A 21,068-nucleotide genomic window follows, 5' to 3' on the forward strand; every position below is an offset into this window, starting at 1 on the left:
AGATAAATGATGGGTATCTTAGTTATCCGTCATTTATAGTAGTATAAATTATGGTTATTTATATAACCATCATTTATTATGTGATTTTTTCTATTACGTGAGCTATTTTTATTCCAGCTTCTCTGTAAAAAGAAATCAAAATAACAGCAGCTAGTCATTTCAGATTTGAATATCAATGAAATTTATTATATTCAATTTCAAAATTAATCAATAAATAAATGTAATTAGATAAAGTAAACTATTTCTAAAAATAAACTACCTATTAAAAATATAAACTTCCTAACTACTTCTTCAAGATAGTTATATTGATCTTCTTTGTATGAGGTCCACATTTAAAAAATATATTGATACCATTCTTCAATTACCTCATTTATTTTGCATCCCTGAATTCTTCAACATAAGAATCATCATAGTACTACAATATATAAATGATCCACCATATATTAATTTTAATACATTAAATATTTTTGTAATTTAAAAGTAAATATTGTTGATATATCATCTCGGGAATTATGCTCTTGTTATGGATAATGATGTCCTTCATGAACCTCATGATGTAATAGCCACAACCTAACCTATTTTTCTATTGTCTTGGACACTAAAAATTAAAGAATCGATAAATATGTATTAATGCATTAAATTTTAATTTAATAAATAATTTCAGTTATCTTAATTATATTCCAAGTGTAGACTGCATCAAAATTTATAAAGGACCTTAGAATTGATTGTTTTGTGTTAGTGCGGTATAACACAATTGCCTTAAATGAAATAATAAAAAATATGTTAGTTTGGAATTTAAATAATTAAATACATATATGAAATACTTTATGCACTTACGTATTAATCAACTCGAATAAAATTTGTCTCCTCCCTGGTTTCCCTCCAAGAGAATCGAGATAATGTACTTTGGAGTGTTGCTGAATGGTTTGGCGATGATCAACATCCAGTAGTCCCTAATAGTATTAACAAGTGTTATAAAATTATAATTAATCTATTAAATTAAAAATAAAAAAATTATTAAGATAAGTGAGAATTTCATTACTCTCAGCAGTGTAGTATTATGAATAATGTTCCCTTTCAAGCCCTTGCTTTGAAATTGTTGCTTAATGCCTTTGCTTATTCTAAAATTTTGTCACTTTCAATTAAGCTATATGCACCCACTTCATGAGGACTAATGAAGATGAACTTCGTTTGTAGATTGAAAGGGACAATAAATTTGTCATATAAGCACCTATTATAAATATAAGAAATAGATTAGTTTATATTTAAAATATTAACCATTCATATATGGAAAAAATTACCATATGTAGAAGTTGAGAACAGTGAGACTGGTCATATCATGTTGAAGCACTTCATCAACAACATCAAGCGAAAGCATATCATATGGGTCTTCGCCATATATACTAGCCTCGAATGGGATTTGCAGGATCGGAGGATTAGACCTATGAACCGTTGCATATGCTTGGAGTAAATTTCTGTGTTGGCTTGGCAATTGAGGCTCTTGTTCAAGCACAGCTTTATGGGAGACTGCCTTTTTAGTATGCATCTTTGCTAGTTTTTTTTTTGGACTTGGCATCCTAACTTGACTAACTTGCCATCCAACAAAACTACCCATCACCTCTCTAACAATCCCTGCATCTTCGGTAGGAATAGGTAGTGGATAGTTCAAATCTTTCGACACATCAATAACAACACGTACATAGGACGCAGGGAGTGGCATATTATGTAGCATGTCCCTGGAAAATTAAACACCCGACCGATAGCAACCACATGATGATTCGGGCTATTTGCCAACAACTCACATAGGCTCTCACCCTATATTAATAAGTAATATACTATATTAAAGTTATGAGAAATAGAAATAGTGAAACATAAGTGAAATAAATTAATAATGTTTTACCTCAGGGAGATTTTTAATAGGCTGCATGACACTGTAACTACCTTTCTCGCTAGGACTAATATAAAACTCTGCCTTCCACCTCTCCTTGTCCTTTAGCAAAGCTTCAATCATGTCCCATTGCCTAGATAGCTCTCTTTTAGGGTAGTAATCTCAACCCTTGCACTTACATCCTCTGTTGACCTTACTTTCTTCTGTGACTTGAATATTTATTTTTTCTAGACACTAAAGCCATATCCCCTAACCGACCAGGGTATTTGGGATTACCCAATGCCTTGTCTAAGATATCATCATCAGGCGTGTCACTTTTCTCAATCTCGGCCTGTGCAATATATAGTAAAAAAGTTAAATTTGTTGATTGAGTATAAAAAAAAGTGTTAAGTTAAGTTAATAATGTACTTATACAATTATCGGCAAGCTCTTGAACACGTTCATCAACAATATTTCCTTCTTTATTGGTTCAGCCTTCTATGAAGAGTCTATGACGTGAAATTGAGCTTGCCCCTGAACCCTCTCACTCAATCTACAAATTTAAGTAAATGTGAATGTGAGTACAGTACATATATCCATGAAATAAGCTAAAATTATATAGTATAAATAGTAACTTATCATTTGTTGCTCAATTCCTGCATATCCTATACACCCCTTATTGTAAGGGTATAGATCTTTCTCATGTAACTCTTTCTTTTTGTGGCTCAAATCCTATGCAAAACACATGGAATCATATCAATAAAATTAAACATATTGATAATAATAAAAAATTAATTCATCCCATTATTCTTACTTGAAATTGTCCCTCAAGATGTTGAGCAACAAATTCATCCTACTATTCTTGCGAAACTAATGGCCTTATCAAGTTGGGGACCTCAACACTAATGTTTCCTCCTAATTTTTTAATGCATTTCACTCCCACGAAATACCGAAATATCCGCATTGCCTTTCCAGCTTGTTAGATGACAAATTTTATTTGACTAGCATCAATTGTAAATGTTGACTGTAAACAAAAACAATTAATTTAATTTTTGGTCAAGTAATTTCAATTAACTACCACGATATGAGTAAAGTATTTTACCTCTACTTGCTCCCAAATATAATTTTTCATAGCTAGACTAACATCTTTCCAGTGCCTAATTGTAATTGGCACATTTGCTTTTGCCATAACCCCTATGTAGCTAATGAATTTATTTTCGTTGGTCTTGATAGATTGATCTTTGAAATTCCATTCAACTTCATATTTCTGTCCAACAGTCCTTCTTCTATTCACCTCAGTTATCAATGTCAGTCCTCTTATTATTTGATTTGCTTATTGCTGAATTTGCTGGTCATTCATCTTAACGCTAAGATCAGCACTACTAGGTCTACTGAGACCAGAACTCCTTTGAGAAGTCATTTACCTACAAAAATAGAAAAATAAAATAATAATAAATAAAAATATAAAAAAATAAAGCACATAATAAGTAATTTATAGGTTTAATGTAAATCACACATTACAAAATAAATATAGCACATAATAAATAATAATAAATTTTTAAATCACACAAAACAAGTAACTTACAGGTTTAAATTGTTCTTTTTCTTTTTCTTATGTGTTCCTTATCTTTGCTTTCCTTCTTTGCTTGAATGCTTCTACCTCTTTTCTTTGAAATCTAAATACCTTCGTTGTGATCATTTCTCATATAAAAGGCTTCATCCTCAACAAAGTAACTTTCAAATGATATCCTCATAAAGGGATCATCTTCAACTATAGAATCATTCATATCTTCGTTTATTTTTACTACTCAATAAAATGATGGACCATTTTGCTTTAGCCGGATCAAGAACAAAGACCACTTGGTGAGCTTATCAAGTCAAAATAAAAGGCTCATCTTTATAACCTTCTTTATTAAAATCCATCATTATGAACCCCAAGTCATTAACTTTAAGACCATTTTTTCGATCAACCCACTTACAACCAAAAATTGGAACTTGAAATTTGATGTAATCTAACTCCCAAATATGCTCAATTACCCTAAAGTATGACATTTTTATGTAAAAGGAATTTTTGTCTTTAGTATTAGATATATGCACTACTTGGGCTATAAGAGTTACACCACTATTTTGCATTATAATCTTGCTCTTTGGTATAAAATGTATACCCATTAATGAGATAGCTAGTGAAGGAAAGAACTTATTTATCTGGACCTCTTGCCAACCATTTTAATTTTTTAGAAACTGAATTAGGATCGGCAGTTAACTTCTCAAAAATATGCTATTTCAACCACACTATAAAACTCTTATTATGCTTGTTCGCATACCAAATCTCTAATCTATTAGGGTTATCCCACTTAAGCTCGACCATATGCATCTCTACATACTCCTCAACCTCTATAGAGTTGTGTAGTACATATAAATGTGCTTGTTCCCATTGTAAGTTGAGATTGTAACTACTTTATTGCCCATAATTCCTTCTCCATCAGTTCTGCTATCACGTCAAGAAGTCGGAAGACCAATATGGTTGACATTTGATAAGTACTCAGTACAAAATTTAACTGCCTCCTCACAATTGTATCATCCAACTATACAACCTTCAGGTCGACTCCAATTTTTCACATGTCTTTTTAGTATCTTCATGTAGCGCTTAAATGAATACATCCATCTCAAAAAAACTAGGCCACACATTTGTATCTCTCTAATTAGATGAATAGTGAGGTGCACCATTATATCAAAGAATGCAAGGGAAAAATACATTTAAGTTTACACAAGATTAACACAATTCGGCTTTGCAATCTTGGCAATTTTATTAGTCAATTACTTTACTACTTATAGACTTGAAGAAAAAACATAATTTTATGATCGTTGCTCAAACTGCATCAAGTGAAATAGAACATATAGCCACTGGAATAAAATTTTCCATCAACACATGACAGTCATGTGATTTAAACCCTTTAACTTCAAATTCATCAATGACACAAGGCCCTTAATATTTGAAAAGTAACCCACTGGAACTTTAACAGTAGCAAGCGACTCACAAAAAATTTTCTTTTCTCTTCTAGATAGTGTATGAGCCATTGCACGAAGAAATGTGCAACTTCCCTTCTCTTGCAGAGCCAACTCTTCCCTTATCCCTATAGAAATCATATCAAGTCTTGCCTTGATGCCATCTTTGGTCTTTCTTGGAATATGAAGTAATATATTAATCAAACTGTCATACACATTTTTCTCAATGTGCATAATATTAAGAAAATATCTCATATAAAAGGATTGCCAATATGGTAGATAAAAAAAAATAGACCTTTTCTTCCACTCATATGTCCCAAGATGCTTAAAAAAGGTTTGTCAAACTCGATATTCAAAATCTTCACCTTGTCAAAATATTGCTCACCTATCAGTAGCAAAGGTACCTTACTTTTTTCTGAATTTCCATTAAAAGCTTTTTTAGGTGCTGATAATAATGATCAGGATGCAATCATTTATGATGTCCGAGATAGACATTCTTCATCCCATGCTCTAATCTCACTGAATGTGTGCCCTCTTCATAAATAGGATATCTAAGTTTTCCTTTGATACTATACCCTGACAAATTACCATATGCTAGAAAATTATTGATTGTGCCAAATAACAATGCTCTTAAATTGAACCTTTTCTCTCTATGTCCATCATATACCTCAACATCATGCTCCCACTATAATTTTAAATTTTCAATTAAAGGAGCTAAATATATGTCTATGTCATTTCCCAGCTGTTTTGACCCCAAAATTAGAATGAATAGCATTATATATTTTCGCTTCATACATAACAATGGAGGTAAGTTATAAATTACTGAAATAACTGGCCATGTACTGTGACTGCTACTTTGAAGCCCGTGTGGATTCATTCCATCAGTAGATAATACAAGGCGAAGGTTTCTATCTTCTGCTCCAAAGTCAGGATAATCGAGATCAATTTTTTTCATTGAGAAGAGTCAACTAGATGTCAAAGCTTCCTATCTTTGATCCATTCATCCGTATGCCATGTCAAATTTTTTACATCCTCTGCACTACTGCACAGCTGTCTAAATCTAGGTACAATTGAAAAGTACCATAACGCCTTCTTTGCATTCTTCCAATTCTCTTTGTAGCACAAGGCATTACATTGTGGACATTCCATTAATAATGCATATTCATTTCTAAATAATATGAAATCATTAGAACAGGCATGTATTTTCTCATAACTCATGCCAATTGAGCGTATCATTGTTTTACCTCATACATAGTCTTTGGAAGTTTGTTGTTCACAAGTAGAAGTTGTTTTATAAGTGTAAAATTTTCTGTAAAGCTCTTATCACTCCATCCATTGCCCACTTTTAAGTTGTACAATTTTAACACCGCTGATAACTTTGTGAATTTGGTGCAACCAACATATAAAGGTTTCTCTGCATCACTTTTCAACATCTCTAACATTTCAGGACAATCCTTAAGTTTCCTTTCAATTGCATTGGCCATCTCTTCAAGACAATCACCCTTATAAGTATCTGCGTCATAATCATCTAATTCAAAGCTTTCTTTATACTACCAATTACTAGTAGACTCATTCTCTCTAGTCTCTCCATGCTTATGCCAACACTTGTAATTTTTATCAATTCCATAGCACGTTAAATGGTCTTCCAACTCAGATGCACTAATTTGCTTCAAAAGACCACAAGGACACATTATTCTTCTAGGCTCTTTTACATGCTCAAGAGCAAACCTCATAAACTCTTTCACACCATTCAAATGAACATAATCGATTGGTAGACATCCATTCTTTATCCATAACTTTTTAATCTAAAGGACAATTCATTCAAAAAAATGCAATTAGTGACTCATGAACATGGAGAGGAAAGGAATGATAAAAAAATTATCAATAAAAAATTGATTACTCTACATATAATATAGAGTAATTAATGAATCATTAGTCACAATGCATGAGCATTCACATACTCCTTCAATCGCCAAAAAAAAAATTCGATAGCATAACGGTATAAAGAAAGTATTCTCAGGCTAAAACCCTCTTTTCAATCCTGACATCTCACTCAACTAACTAATTTCAATCATATACAATCATAAAACTAACAAAATTCTCACAAAATAGCATTTTCAAATTAACTCTAATTATTATAAAATTATATCTAAAATTCGTTCAAAAATCATAGAAAAAGGAAAAACACTATAAACATCATTTTGAATCATTGTTTTCTATCTTATTGATCATTTTAAGGTTACATATATCCTATATTAGCAATCCCAAGCCAAGAACAAATCATTCTTTACCAAATGTACAAATATCAATAAAATAGCAATAATTTTTAGAGAAACTGCGCGTCAGTTTTGGCCACTAAAATGAACTCCAATTATAATGAAAACTGATATACTAGTACATTTTAATATGTAATTTTGAATGACAAAACTACTCTGATCAAACAATGCACGAAATTTCAATTAAAAATTATTAAAATAAATCAGTCAAAATTCATAGAAAAAATACAATCATCATAAATATCCCATTTTAATCACTAATTTTTATCTTAATAATCATCCTAAGGCTAAGTATATCATCTACTATCATTCTCAAGTCAATAAAACATCAAACATCAACAATTTTTGACACCCCACAATATCAAAATGGGCAATAAATAAGGAGAAATTTAAATAACAAAAATCAACTAATAAAACAACCCATAACATTAAATAAATCAACCTCATAATCCAGAAATCTAAGGATATTGGAAGAAAATAAAGAAAAATCATAGAAATCATAGACCCATGTATCTTGGAGAAGAGAGAATGAAACATAAAGAGGAAGCAAATGAGAGGGGTAACGGATGGCATAGGAGGAGCACTTTCACGTTGGAGAGAACTAAAGTGGTCGACAACAACAATGGAGGAAGATTGAGAGATTTCTATCGATTTCATGTAGAAGTGGAGAAGAGAGAATACCAAGAAGACGAACGGGCAGGAATGAAAAATGAGACCAAAAACTAAATAAAAAAGGAAATACATGACAGGTATAATAATACCTGTTATTTATTCATGAATATATGACAGGTGTTTAAAACACCGGTCATATATAATGAAAACTTAAATGATGGTTGTTTGAAACAACCGTCATTTAAAGCTTAAATTTTTTTATTTTTTTCCCTCTAAGAAACTGAAATGTTGGCGGACAATATATGATGGATGTTTAAAAAACCCATCATATATTGTTGTGACCGGTGTTTCAAACACCTGTGATTTAAAGTTTTGAATTTTTTTTTATTTTAGGAAACTAAAACGTTGGACCACAATATATGACGGTTGTCTGTATACCTATCATATATTGTCTAAATTTTAAATGATGGGTATTTGAAATACCCGTCATTTAAAGTGCAATTTTATTTTTTATTTTTTTTCTTCTAGAAAATAAAACGTTGGTTTGAAATAAATGACAGATTTTTTAGATATCCGTCATTTAAAGTTTAAACAACATATGATGAGTATATAAACAACCGTCATTTATTTTTTGAACGTCACCAGTCTCTCTCATATATGACGTATTTTTATTTGATCAATATTTTTTACCGTGTCTTATATTTATATTTTTGTAATAGTGACTGTGCATTTATGTAGATCTGTAAAGATATAAGACGTGTAAATTTAATCATGATTGTCCTATATGCTGATCGATATGATAGTACATTCAAATGTTACTCATGAATTACTCAAATTATATTTTTAAATTTTAATGTTAGTGAACTAAATAAAACATATGTGTATGTATCCAGAACCAGAAGTAGTTATATATGTATTTTCCTCTTGGTATCATGCTTCATAACGTACGGTCAAATTCAGTTTTGTGAATGACCTTTTAATCATACAGACAGAGAATGATAATATCCCACAAACACATTCTAGCTTGATGGGAGAGAAAAATCCTCATGAATTAACCTATGTATGGTAATTGGGTCAAGTCCTAACCACCCACCGCCCAATTAAAAAAAAAAAAAACACTAACTAGATAACCACTCTTCAAGTAATGAAAAGAAGCCTGTCCCAAATATGTATTTCATAATACTACTTTGTTTTCAAATATAAGATAAATTATCTTATTTTTTGTTTTTTATTATAAGAAAAACTATAAATTTTAAGAAATATTAATTACATTTTCTTTTTCAAATTGTCCCTTGTAAATGGATAGTATAATTAAATTAGAGGAAAAAATAAGCATCAATTACATTAGTATTTTAGTTCAAATATTTCAATTTCAAACATAATTATTAAAATTAACAATTTTCTTGGACTATATAAATTGATTAGAATTCTCGTATATTAAAAAACGTGAAAGTATTTGAAGTATGAAATAGCAAGTAGCATTGCTAGGTACCAATTAATTATATTTGTTATCAATACAATTTAGTTCAGTTGTTAATGGACTTTGCAGTAATTAATTTTTCTGTATGGGACCTGATTGTAATTCTTCAAAAAAAAATTCACAAGTGTGTCGTGTTGTGCTCCCTCTGACGGTATATATAAATTACCTTCTAGAAATAATTGATACTTTCTCCATTAAAAAATGTAAGGCATTTTTAACCGAATTTCACTTCTAATAAAGTAGTTACCTACTTTTAAACTAACCTTATCTTTTCATATTTATTCATATTAAGCACCCTATAATAAATATAAAGTCATTATCAGTAGGGACACTTTTTGGATAAAAAGATAAAGAATACACCTCGAAAGACTAAAAATGCCTTATATTTTTAAACATTAAACTTATCAAAAAATGCTTTACATTTTTAAATGGAGGGAGTAGTTCTTTTCATAAATTATTTTGTATAAAAAGGTAGATCATTCATTTTTTTTTTCTAATTTTATCTTTCCACATTTTGTTATGAGTAGAGTAAAATGTTATTGTTTGGGCTAAAACTAAAATGTTGTTTACCATGACTATAGTATAAAATAGGTCGAGAAATTGAAAAGTCAGGTCCAGTAAGTGATCCAACAACATGGCCAGCCTAGATCATGACGAATAACTTGACTAAGACAACTTAAGTCTATGAATCTCTTAAGACTCGAAATCTTTAGCTAAATTGTCACCTCACAACAAGCCATATTCTCAACAAGCCCCAAATCTCACAAAGTCATAACCATTATCCATAAATATCTCGAGAACATAGGCTAACAGTTAACGATGGAACGCGTTGCAAATAGGAAGATTATGCCACAGATCTTGTGGACCATGCATATTGAATACCTGATATTGCGTGAATGAGTTCCCGATTTCATGGGAGGAACTGTCTCAGCTAAACCATTATAAAAACACTACTACAAAAGACTCCTATACTTGATGGTTATTTTAGCCTGTATTTATCAATTTTTAACCGTCAAGTAAAATGACACCATATATTAGGGCTATATTTATTTGACAGTTATAAACCGTCAAGTATTTGGGGTAATACTTGATGGTTATTTGTAAGTTACCGTCAAGTAATTATGGCAAAAATTAGTTCTCATTTTAGCTGATTCTTGCCATAAATACTTTACAATCATTTAGATATACCCATCAAGTATTAGGGGTAAAACTTGACAGTTATTTTTAAATATTATATCTAAATAACCGTCAAGTATTTGTGGTGTTTTTTTTTAAAGGATAAGTTGCTTTTCAAGCAGCCCTCCTACATAAAGATACACAAAATAGAAAAGAAAACCAGTTGGCCAACATCCAAAAATAATACAATGAATGTTTCTATGAAAGTTACTATTTAAGGATAATAAATTAAATTCCTATACCTATAGCCCTGTAAACCATAATTTGCAAACTAATTAAATTTTCAAAACTAATTAAGTGGCCTTAGGCATAAAATTGGCCAAAAAAATGTAACATGAAAAACATATATACCTAATTAACTAACTATTAGGTTGGCTTAACTACTACCACTACCCACATATTAAACAAGGCTTGGGCTACCTCTTCAAAATTTTTTTCTACATGTGCAGCTGTATAATGAACACAGTAAGCATTCTCAAAGTATTGTGAGCAAATAATCACAACAAGTTCAAGTTAATAGCTAGCTATTTAAAGTTGATTAAAATTTATAATTTAGGAAAAATTAATCTTTTAGTCCTCCAACTTTTAAGTCACTTATAACTCAGTCCCTCAACTATGACTCACTGTGACTTAGTCCCTCAACTATAATTCACCTATGACTCAGTCCCTCAACTTTTGAATCACTTACAAATTAATACCTTAACCTTTGTTAATTTTATTTTCATGTTAGTTTATATCTCATATTAATAAATAAGAAGAGGGTATTTTAAAATAATATATGAGCATTTTTTATTCCTCTTATTTGATAAAATTTTTTAAAAAAAATTAAAAAATAAGGATCGAGTTATAAGTAAATCAAAAGTTGAAGGACTAAGTTGCAGCAAGTTATAGTTGAAGGACTGAGTCGTAGCAAGTCATAGTTGAGGGACTGGAGTTAAAAGTTGAAGGACTAAAAGATTAATTTTTCTTATAATTTAAATGCAATTAAATTTAATATACCTTGTTTGACAATGTGATAGGGGCATGGGTGATGATATCCTTTATGAATTTTATCAGGCAATAATCACAGTCATTGCTCTGATTTAGTTGAAGTGGACATTGTAAAAAAAAAAAACCACACACACACACACACTAATGAAATTGTATAACATGCCACGATTTTTTGATTAAAAACTTGATTAATTAAATAAATACTTAATGGTGACTCATTTGTCAAACGAGTCAAATGTCCTCATTCTGGGAGACACACTCTTATTGGTAGTAATGTGATATAATACTATAGTTTAAGAAGTAAGTATAGAATGAATGTGAGAAACATATATAAAAATTAAAAATGACAAAAAATAACAAGTGAAAAATTATAATTCAACTTACTGGTTAAAAAGTAAGACCATGTCTTTCCTTTTGCTTGGTTCTTTATTAAGTGAATTGAGATACCATATTTTTAAATTAATAGAATTAATCACAATAAACATCCAGTTGAGAAATAGCTATTGTATTAGGTTAAAACGAATCATGCACAAGTTGAGAAGAGAGGGTCCAATATTTATTTCCGCTTTCAGTTTGTTGTGTGTATTGCAGTGTAGCGCGTGTTATCTTCCTCAAGTAAAGCCCAAAAGGAATCTTCTTTAGACTATATCAGCCATATCTCGAGTGCTCTCCTTTTCATGGGAAAGAGCTGCGAAGATTGGCTTTTTTACTTAATTATATATATATATATATATATATATTAATTATTGATTATTATTTTTGAGTTAATGAATATTCTGGAGCCTTAAGTATTATACAAAAAACACCATAAATCATAAACTCTTAAAATATACAAAAAAATTCAAAACTTCTAAATCCAAAACAAATTACTCCATCATTAACTATAGATAATGTTGTTACTGTTTACTTGTAGGGTCCAGTCAAATGATGATGTGACAGTGCATTGCTGATATTTCACTTGTTAATGAACACCATAAATTCTAAAATATTGCATGAATAGTATTATGAATCTTAAATTTTGAAATTCAAAGCAAATTACCTTCACCGTTTATGTGTAGAACATTGATTAATATGTAGATCAAATTAGTCTCAGTGTGGTCCGCCGTAACGACGCAATGTTGGCTACAACAAATAACCCAAAATTTTGTGAATTGACATTTTTTGACCCCCCTTTTTTACAATATTTTTCAAATGATTGATATTTCATATTTCTGTATACTCTATAACTCTAATTTAATTTTATTTTGAATAATATTTATTTATTTAATGTGAAAATTTAGGATCTTATTTGGAAAGAAGTTTAAATAGAAGAGGAGTTTAATTAACCAGTTAATTTAAGTTTGAAATCTGTTGATAAAATCGTTAGCTTTCACATCCATCATTTATAAAATTTTCTAAGGCAATTTAATTAATCGGTTAATAGAACAAATCACAAATTCGCTTGTCAAAATCATGATATTATTATGAGGGTAATTTGATCATTTATTAATTATCGAAGAGTCTCTAAGAATTTCAATAGAATTATGGCATTTCAAGAAAATCATATTGTCATTTATGTAATTCAAAGGGATTTTATTAGTATTTTTTTCTAAAATCTTCTTGTTTCTTTTCAGTGATGGACTTGAAAATTTTGTTAATGAGAGGCAAAACTTATATCCAATAAATATTAACATTTTTAAAATATAATTATACATATTTATAAAAATAATAAAAATAATTTTATTAAAATTAAATGTACAAAGAAACAATAAAATTATAATAACTTAAAAAAATAAAATCATTTCAAGATAATAAAAAATTTATATTGAAAAAAAATAATAGAATAAGTAATAGCTATTTAATATCATATCATAGTAATCAAAAGAGTTGGTTCTAGTTAAAAATTAAAAAGAAAGACCTGCAATTTACAAAAAGAAAAAAAAAAGGTGATGGTTTTAACTTTTAAGATGTTGTCGTTGTTATTGTCGTCGTCGTCGTTCTTGTAGTTGCTTGACCTGATTAAGATATCGTTATTTAATTTTTAGAAATAGTTGACAATAATGGGAATTAAGTTTAATTTAATCTAGATTGTTTGGAGAGGAAACCGGGCAGCAGTTTAGAAAGTGAAGAGGAAAAACGCCGGCGCACCCACACACGCACTCACACACACTCAAACTGCGTTCTCTCTTCTTTTCCTCTCTTTGGCGCCTCCTCCTATCTGTATCCTCTCCGGAGCCCAACCACGTTGGGCATCGGTTGCTTTGGTAGGTGCTGGAGGCAACGTGGCTACAGTTCGTGACAATTGGGAGAGACTGGTTCGAGCGACGTTGAAGAGGGAGCAGCTGAGAACCGCCGGCCATGATCATGGGACCAAAACCCCAAATCCTCAATCAACTGTGTCGTGCAAAGGCCAGAAAGCGTTGATCTGTTCCTACTAGTCAACTTCTCTCCCCTCTCAGTCACAGACAGATCTCTCTCCCTCTACTTCTCCGGTGATCTTAAACTCTTCAATAATGCCAGAGTACGCCACCGAGTTGAAGTCTCAGAATGTGACAGTTTTGGCGAAGGTGGATGCAACGGTGGAGAATGAATTGGCACATGAGTGCTATATTCAGGGATTCCCCAAAGCTTTATACTGGTCAAAGAACCATGTAAATCTGTTCCATTGGAAAAGAAATATGTCTTTAATAGTAGACTTTCTTTGATATCTTGTTTACCTTGATTTGATTCTTCTCTCCAAACACCGCTCTGTTGTCAGTAGTATTGTGTCTCACACAATATTAGTGCATACTTAGTTCTATGCCCCCTGCTGCTTATCTACCTGTTTAATGGCTTGCATTAGTGATGCTTGTTGTTAGTAGCCTTGAACTTCATCTTCTGCATCACTGTTTCTCTCTTTCCCTTTAGTATTGGTGGAGGAACGGGTAGAAATTTGGCAGTTACTCGACTGAGAATCTAATTTGATTAGTATATGAATTTGTAATCGTTATTGTTAAAAGCTTCGTATCAACTGGGATTATTGTATTGTTGTTCTTTTCGTGTGTCTTCTTTTTGGTGTCATTATCTTTGAATATATTATCTTCGTAATTTTTCTTTTTTGGAATTTAAAATTAATTATTTTTAAATTTACGATGCAGGTCATATGATGCTTTGCAAGGAAGCCCTGTCACAGCTCAGTTGATCCCAGCCCTTGGTGTCATTACCATCTTCAGAAGCTTACCATCTGGGTCATCTGGTTCCGTTCATGTTTACAAAGTAAGTAGAGTTTGTGTTCGGCAGTTATAAGAGAAAAAACCAGTCAATATGTAGATATATAATTCAATTGACTCTGCCACAAAGTAGGCAGCGAGAGAAACGGAAGTTTGTAAATTAGCTTGTACTGTTCAAATTTTTTGACAAAAGAAAATGAAGAATTACATTAAACCATTGTGGTTTTTGAAGGTGTTAACTTTGTTAAAAATGTGTCTAGGTATTTGCAAGATGCCTTTAAGGTTCCTCTTATTATACAACTCACAGATGATGAGAAGTTCTTGTGAAAAAATCTCAGCAAAGAGGAGAGCCAAAGAGTTGCACGAGAAAATGCTAAGGATATTATTGCTACAGTTTTGATATTGCAAGACTTTCATTTCTTCTGATTTTGATTTTGTTGGCGGGTGAGTGAGACAGGAATGTAGCTTTGGCCTGATGATATATTTTCAAGTATGCTTTCACAAATTTAAGATGTTTTATCCAATTTAATATTACCTATGGTTTTAGGAATTTCATTGGATATGAATCTATATGAATTATGGAATCTTGCTGCCATTGAGTAACTGATTTTGACCAAAAAATTGACAATGCTTAAATGATATTGAATCTTCTGGGAGCATCTTGGAAATTGAAATGAAAACGAAGACTTTTGCACTTTTCTCATCATTTATAGTTTTTGACATCTCAAGTGCAATTTTGCGGTCAGTTGATCTTTATAGAATGTGTGAAGGTGAAAATCATTGGTGTAGGAAATCCATTTGCACTTTATAGATGTTCAATGCTTACTCCCCTTCTTCCTGTGGTTGTCTTTTCAAGCCTCTGAAAGGTTTCGTTTAGCTGTAATTATCTTTGTGTTGCCTTTTGATCTGGTTGTTGGTATTCTTCATTTCAAGTTGTCCACTTGCTAATTTTGATGTAAAAGTTTTTCCATATCAGCAGAATTTCCACCACAATCTGATGTTTCTTGATTTGTCTGGAACACTGAACTTAATGTGTACTAGGGCGCGCGCGTGTGGATGTCTTTGTTGAGGCAGAAAATGTGGTCAAAAAGCAATTTGCATGTAACATATTTATCCCTCATGTTAAAAAAATGGAAAAGTTGCTTTTCTATATTCCTTTTTGTTTGATCCTGATGAAAATTTGGAAGTTTGTGCATCATACATGGAAGTATTATGTAAGCTTCATTTCTTCATACAGGCTGTTCCGTCATTTCCCAGTTCAATTCCTCACCTTTTTTCTGGCAAAGAGAATCTCCGTTGCTTGATTCCTTGTGCAATTGACCAGGTTTGTTTGTCATAAAGCATTTGGGTGCAAGTTATCAATTTTGTTGCCAATTGAATTTTCTTATATGACACATGTTAATATCGGATTGGATTTTACTTTTTTCTTGTAAACTTCTTGTAATGGATGTCGTTGTGTTACAATTATCTTAGGTGTGGCAATATCGATTTGGCAAAGTGGACGAACTGCAATATTTGCAATACAAATAAGCCATGTCACAGTGTGAGGGTGTTGTAAGGTATTATCTATAATTCTTTTGGTATTTTCGTACTGCTAGCTGACATCAGGAAACAGAATCTGTGCTTGTGAGGTTAGTGAAGTTCTGATTCGATATTCTCTTTGTACTGTATATTATATACTGTTTTCTAATCAGTAAAAATAAATATGGGCTTTGTTTATCATAGTTGTCCACTAATTATACCTCAAGTGGAAAAGTTTAGATATTTGGGAGCCATTATCCAAAATGATGGCAAAATCAGTGGAGATATTTCACATAGAATTCAAGCTGGGTGGTTTAATTGGAGAACAGCTAAAGGAGTTATTTGTGACCGTAAGGTACCTAATAAACATAAAGGAAAGTTTTATCGTACTGCTATCAGACCGGCAATGTTATATAGTAGTGAATGCTGGGCTCTAACGGGACAGCAAGAGCATAAAGTTGGAGTAGCAGAGATGAGAATGTTACGATGGATGTGCGGACATACACGTAAAGATAAAATTCGAAATGAGCACATACGTGAAAAAGTGAGGGTGGCACCTATTGAGGAAAAAATGGTAGAAAATCGGTTGAGATGGTTTGGGCATGTACAAAGAAGACCAAGGGAGGCACCAGTGAGAAGAGTGGAACATATAACTTTGAGTCCGATTAAGAGAGGTAGAGGAAGGCCTAAGAGAACACTCTTGGAAGTTGTTGAACGTGATCTCTTAATTAATAATATTTCTAAAAGCTTAATAAATGATAGAGCACAATGGCGTCTTGCAATCCATGTAGCCGACCCCACCTAGTGGGATAAAGGCTTGTTGTTGTTGTTGTTGTTGTTGTTTATCATAGTTGATTCTTATTTATGGATGCTAAAAATTGACGTAATGGTAAAAAATAGTGGCATTTTTGGATTGGACATGATTTAAAAATAAATCAAATTACCTCCAATCCAAAAAAAAAAGTCCCTAAATATATTTTTTAAATGTCACTTTCTAAAACGATTATAGTTATAAACAATTTAGAGAGTAGACTTTCTAAACCAAATTTAACTTAAATGAGGTTTTAAGTTTTCAGAAATGGAAAGAGAAGTTTCAGGAGGAGGATACCATAAGGAAAGAAATATTAAAATTACTAATGGAAAAACCTGATTACAAGTGAAGATGGCTCTCCTCATAATGTAGGGGGAATTAATACACAATCAAACATATTACAACATAACTTCGTTGGTTCTTCCATAACTTTATTGAAAATATGACTAAATTCAAAGTTACATCAGGGCTAATACTATCTCTATGACTCTGATAAATCCAATCCACACTATAAAAATATATTTTGTTGAAGAGTTTTAATGCATATGCAGAAAACCAAAAAAAAAAGAAACTATGAATTGAGATACGCAAAAGAATTAAAATTTTCACGTAACAACTTAGTTTTTGCTGTTGATCAACACTTGACTAATCAAATTTTCCAAGTTGACGTAAGAAGAGCCACCAAATTTAATTGCCTCGTTTGAAATTTTTTGCCATTCTAGAACCTTTTGTCTCATTTCACTCCCTTTCTCTCCTTCCATCAACTCGTTCACAAGACTCTCCACCACTTGCCTCTTCACGTTAATGTCAATCTCAACCCCAATTCCCCACTCCATGCAAGCATACCTGCAGTTAGTTTGCTGGTCTCCATAAAAAGGCCAACAAGCCATTGGAACCCCTGCACATACACTCTCTATTATGGAATTCCATCCACAATGCGTTAAAAACCCTCCAATTGAAGGATGATTTAACACTTTCTCTTGTTCACACCAATTGGCTATGAGGCCTCTTTCTTTGGTCTCACTCAGAAACTCGGGAGACACTGAGCCTTCCTTCACAAGATCAGGCCTTATTATCCACAAGAAGTATTTCTTGCTGTTGGCTAATCCCCAAGAAAACTCATGTAGTTGTTCTAGAGTCATAACCGTCACGCTTCCAAAATTAACATAAATTACGGACTTAGGTTTCTTGGATTCTAGCCATTGGATGCAATGAGTCTCTTCTTTCCAAAGATTGGAGCCAATGGAATTTAAGTTATGGTTATGTGGAATTTGATTTAAAAGCAAAGGGACAGGGCCTATGGTGTAAATAGTAGGAAAGATAGAAGAAAGAGTATCCAACGCCTCGCTTTCGAACTCACTGAATGTATTGAAAATGATGGCTTGAGCAGCTCTTGCTGTTTGTAGCTCGTTCATACAAAAGTTTAGCATTAGATGATCATTTGGCTCTAGTGAATAAAAATAGCTTTGCAGATCTCTCAATCTGATATTTTTCATTCCTGAAAGCCAATCTAGTTTAGTATCCAAGTATCCATCTGTCAGTTGACTCTCATCTGCACCAATAATAAACAAAACGTTGTTGCAGATTCATCATTTTAATGAATAGACCAAAGAAATGACACGACACATTCACACACAAAGAGTGGATAACATTAATGGCTTATACACACCCACAAAAGAACAAGATAAAAAAGAAATAAGAATGAGTGACATCATCAATGGGTTACCTTTCAAGGGAATGATACCCTTATCAAGAAGAGTGCGACCGTGCCAATTAGCCAAATAAGAGATAGCACTTATAGGGCAATACAAAGCAATAGGAAGTCCCCATTCTTGAGCAGCTTTAACAGTAAATGCCATGACAACATCAGAAATCAAGGAAGTAACAGGAGGCACAAGGCCCTCAGAGGCAGACTCTTGAAGCCTCTTGAGAAGATTTGTAAAATAGGGGAGGCAATTCTTTGAGGTAGATTCACATAAAGAAGGTAAATGTTGGGTAGTGTTTGCTTCAGTATAAGGAAGGCCATCAGGGATGGTTTCAAAGCGAAAATCAGGGAGACCCTCGAGAGCTCGAGGACCTTTCGAGTTAAGCAAGCGTTTATGGTTGTACTCAGTGTGAACATATGTTATGTGAAAGCCTCTCGAATGAAGTAGTTTGGCCAAATTCAAGAAGGTGTTCAAATGGCTTTGAATTGGAAAGGGAGTGATCACAACGTGGGGCTTTGATCCTCCTCTTTCTGTAGAATCCATTTGTCTTCTGCTTTCTCTCTCTTTCTCTGTATTGCAAGACTCTGTTAGAAGCAGAGGTAATGGAGTAGGTTATCATGCATAGTGTGTCAAGTTATATATGATAGATCCGCCAAACTCGAGACTTTGGAAACCACCAAAATAAGTTGGTTTATTTTAAGGACAGTGTATTGATTATAATATCACTATATTATGCGTGTTTCCCAAGTTGGTTTATTTAGGTCAAGTGTACTGATTATAATATCACTATATTATGGATGCTTGTCTTCATCTGATCGTGTTCTTTCAAACATGGAGAATCGCAATTCGGTCAAAAAAAAAAAGGCAAAACAAAACAAAACACATCAAGAATTGCAAGGATGTGTTGAAGATGTTAATTTTGCGGTGTTGACTAGAGTGATAATCCGTGGCAGTCAAAGTTGGAGAGCCGTGAATTTCTCTCCGGGCTGGTTTGAGCAGCGGGTGAACTTTTTTTTTTTTTTTTGTGGGACCGAGGAGCAGCAGTGAACTTCGAATTCTCATTTCTCAAATCTCAATTATTTTAAATATTTAATAGGGAAAAAATTAGGAAAATTGTAAACAAGGAGTCTCAAATATCGTAAATAACCAATCAGGATCACAAAAATTATGAAATTAAATTTTAGGACTTTGGTCCTTTTTGTAGTTTTAAAATCAATACGTTGACTAAAATACTAATTTAAAATTTACTAGTACTAAAATTACTCTAATTGAGTTAGAAATTTAGTTGAAATGAGCTTTGACATCACTTTGAGTTAGGAAAGTTTTTATTTTCAAACTTGCAATTAACTAACTTAAAATTTTTTAGCACTAAAATTGCTTTAATTGGGATTGAAATTTAGTTAAAGGAGTTATAAAATTACTTTATTTGAGTCAAAAAATTTTGTACTCCTACACTTGCAATTAGCCAACTTAAAATTTGCTAGTGTTGAAATTACTTTAATTTTATTGAAAATTTAGTTGAAAGGGATTAATGATATTACTTTATTTGAGTTGAAAACGTTTTTACTCTTAAACTTGCAATTGATCAATTTAAAATTCGTCAATGTTGAAAATTGAAATCATTTTAATGAAGTTGGGAATTTAACTATAAAAGGATTATAAAATTATTTTATTTGAATTGAAAATTTTTTTAATCCAAACTTGTTAACTTGGGCACCCAAGTGCTTTAGTCAAATTATTATTTTTAAAATTACAAAAAAAAAAACTATGGGATTAAAGTCTAAATTTACTTTTATATTTATTTTTTAAAAGTGTTGGGTACTCTATATTTTTAAGTGGGATAATTTTTTTTTTGAAATATTTTTTAAGGAAGAAAAAATATCCTTTTATCAATTGGCTGTTTAGTCTCACGTTATCTGCTGATTTGCTACTGCGTGGGCCCCAGAAAAATCTGACTTGGCTTCCAACTGGTGAAGTTTGAATTGGCTTCGAACTAAAGCATAACACGTAGGCAAGAGAGAGGCGAAGCAAACTCCGTAGATTCTCTTGGAAGGAAGAGCCATCGTCCCGACGAAGATGTAAACTAATTGACCGAGCATCGCTACTGTCAGAATGATTCTGCTTGGCACCTGCAAGAACTTCTGGATCGAAAAGTACTTTGCATACGTAAATATCTACGGGATCATCCAAAGCGTGAACAGCCTTGCCACGTTCATGATCGTCGTCTTCTACCTATCGCTTTCAGGACTTTTGCCTCGCGAAGATGTACAACAGATTCAGAGTCAGAGAGTATCGGCTCCATTAGATGCAAGAGGGAGTGACGATTCTTCCCTTTCCTCATACGAACCATTGACATTTAGTTTTGCTGCACATATCCGAGGGTGGCTTAACTCCTATATCGTGTTCATAATCGGTGGCCATTCCTTTTCTCTATT

The 21,068-nt window shown here is 32.2% G+C and overlaps 2 protein-coding genes and 1 long non-coding RNA gene across 5 annotated transcripts; 1 reads left to right on the plus strand and 2 right to left on the minus strand.

Moving 5' to 3' along the window:
• Nucleotides 1–1,297: 1,297 nt before the first annotated feature.
• LOC129314136 (uncharacterized) lies at nucleotides 1,298–1,732 on the minus strand. Its single transcript, XM_054957507.1, has one exon. It carries the CDS (start codon nucleotides 1,730–1,732, stop codon nucleotides 1,298–1,300), a length of 435 nt encoding a protein of 144 aa, XP_054813482.1.
• Nucleotides 1,733–13,497: 11,765 nt separating this feature from the next.
• LOC129314622 (uncharacterized) lies at nucleotides 13,498–16,314 on the plus strand. Of its 3 annotated transcripts, XR_008594187.1 has the most exons (6): nucleotides 13,498–14,037; nucleotides 14,524–14,641; nucleotides 14,856–15,039; nucleotides 15,637–15,696; nucleotides 15,833–15,919; nucleotides 16,069–16,314. It is a non-coding gene; the product is annotated as an uncharacterized LOC129314622 (long non-coding RNA). The 3 variants fall into 3 exon arrangements; XR_008594186.1 differs by having other exon boundaries at nucleotides 14,856–15,696; XR_008594188.1 differs by lacking the exon at nucleotides 15,637–15,696.
• A 912-nt stretch (nucleotides 16,315–17,226) lies between these two features.
• Nucleotides 17,227–19,354, minus strand: LOC129314621 (7-deoxyloganetin glucosyltransferase-like). The gene is made up of 2 exons (XM_054958100.1): nucleotides 18,654–19,354; nucleotides 17,227–18,479 (listed from the first exon to the last, which is right to left on the minus strand). The coding sequence occupies exons 1-2, from the start codon at nucleotides 19,174–19,176 to the stop codon at nucleotides 17,545–17,547; spliced, it is 1,458 nt and encodes a 485-aa protein (XP_054814075.1). The 5' UTR covers nucleotides 19,177–19,354; the 3' UTR covers nucleotides 17,227–17,544.
• Nucleotides 19,355–21,068: the final 1,714 nt, after the last annotated feature.

This window comes from Prosopis cineraria, unplaced genomic scaffold (assembly GCF_029017545.1).
Source record: "Prosopis cineraria cultivar Desert tree isolate PC_DT_omini unplaced genomic scaffold, ASM2901754v1 PC6, whole genome shotgun sequence".
Classification (NCBI taxonomy): domain Eukaryota; kingdom Viridiplantae; phylum Streptophyta; class Magnoliopsida; order Fabales; family Fabaceae; genus Prosopis; species Prosopis cineraria.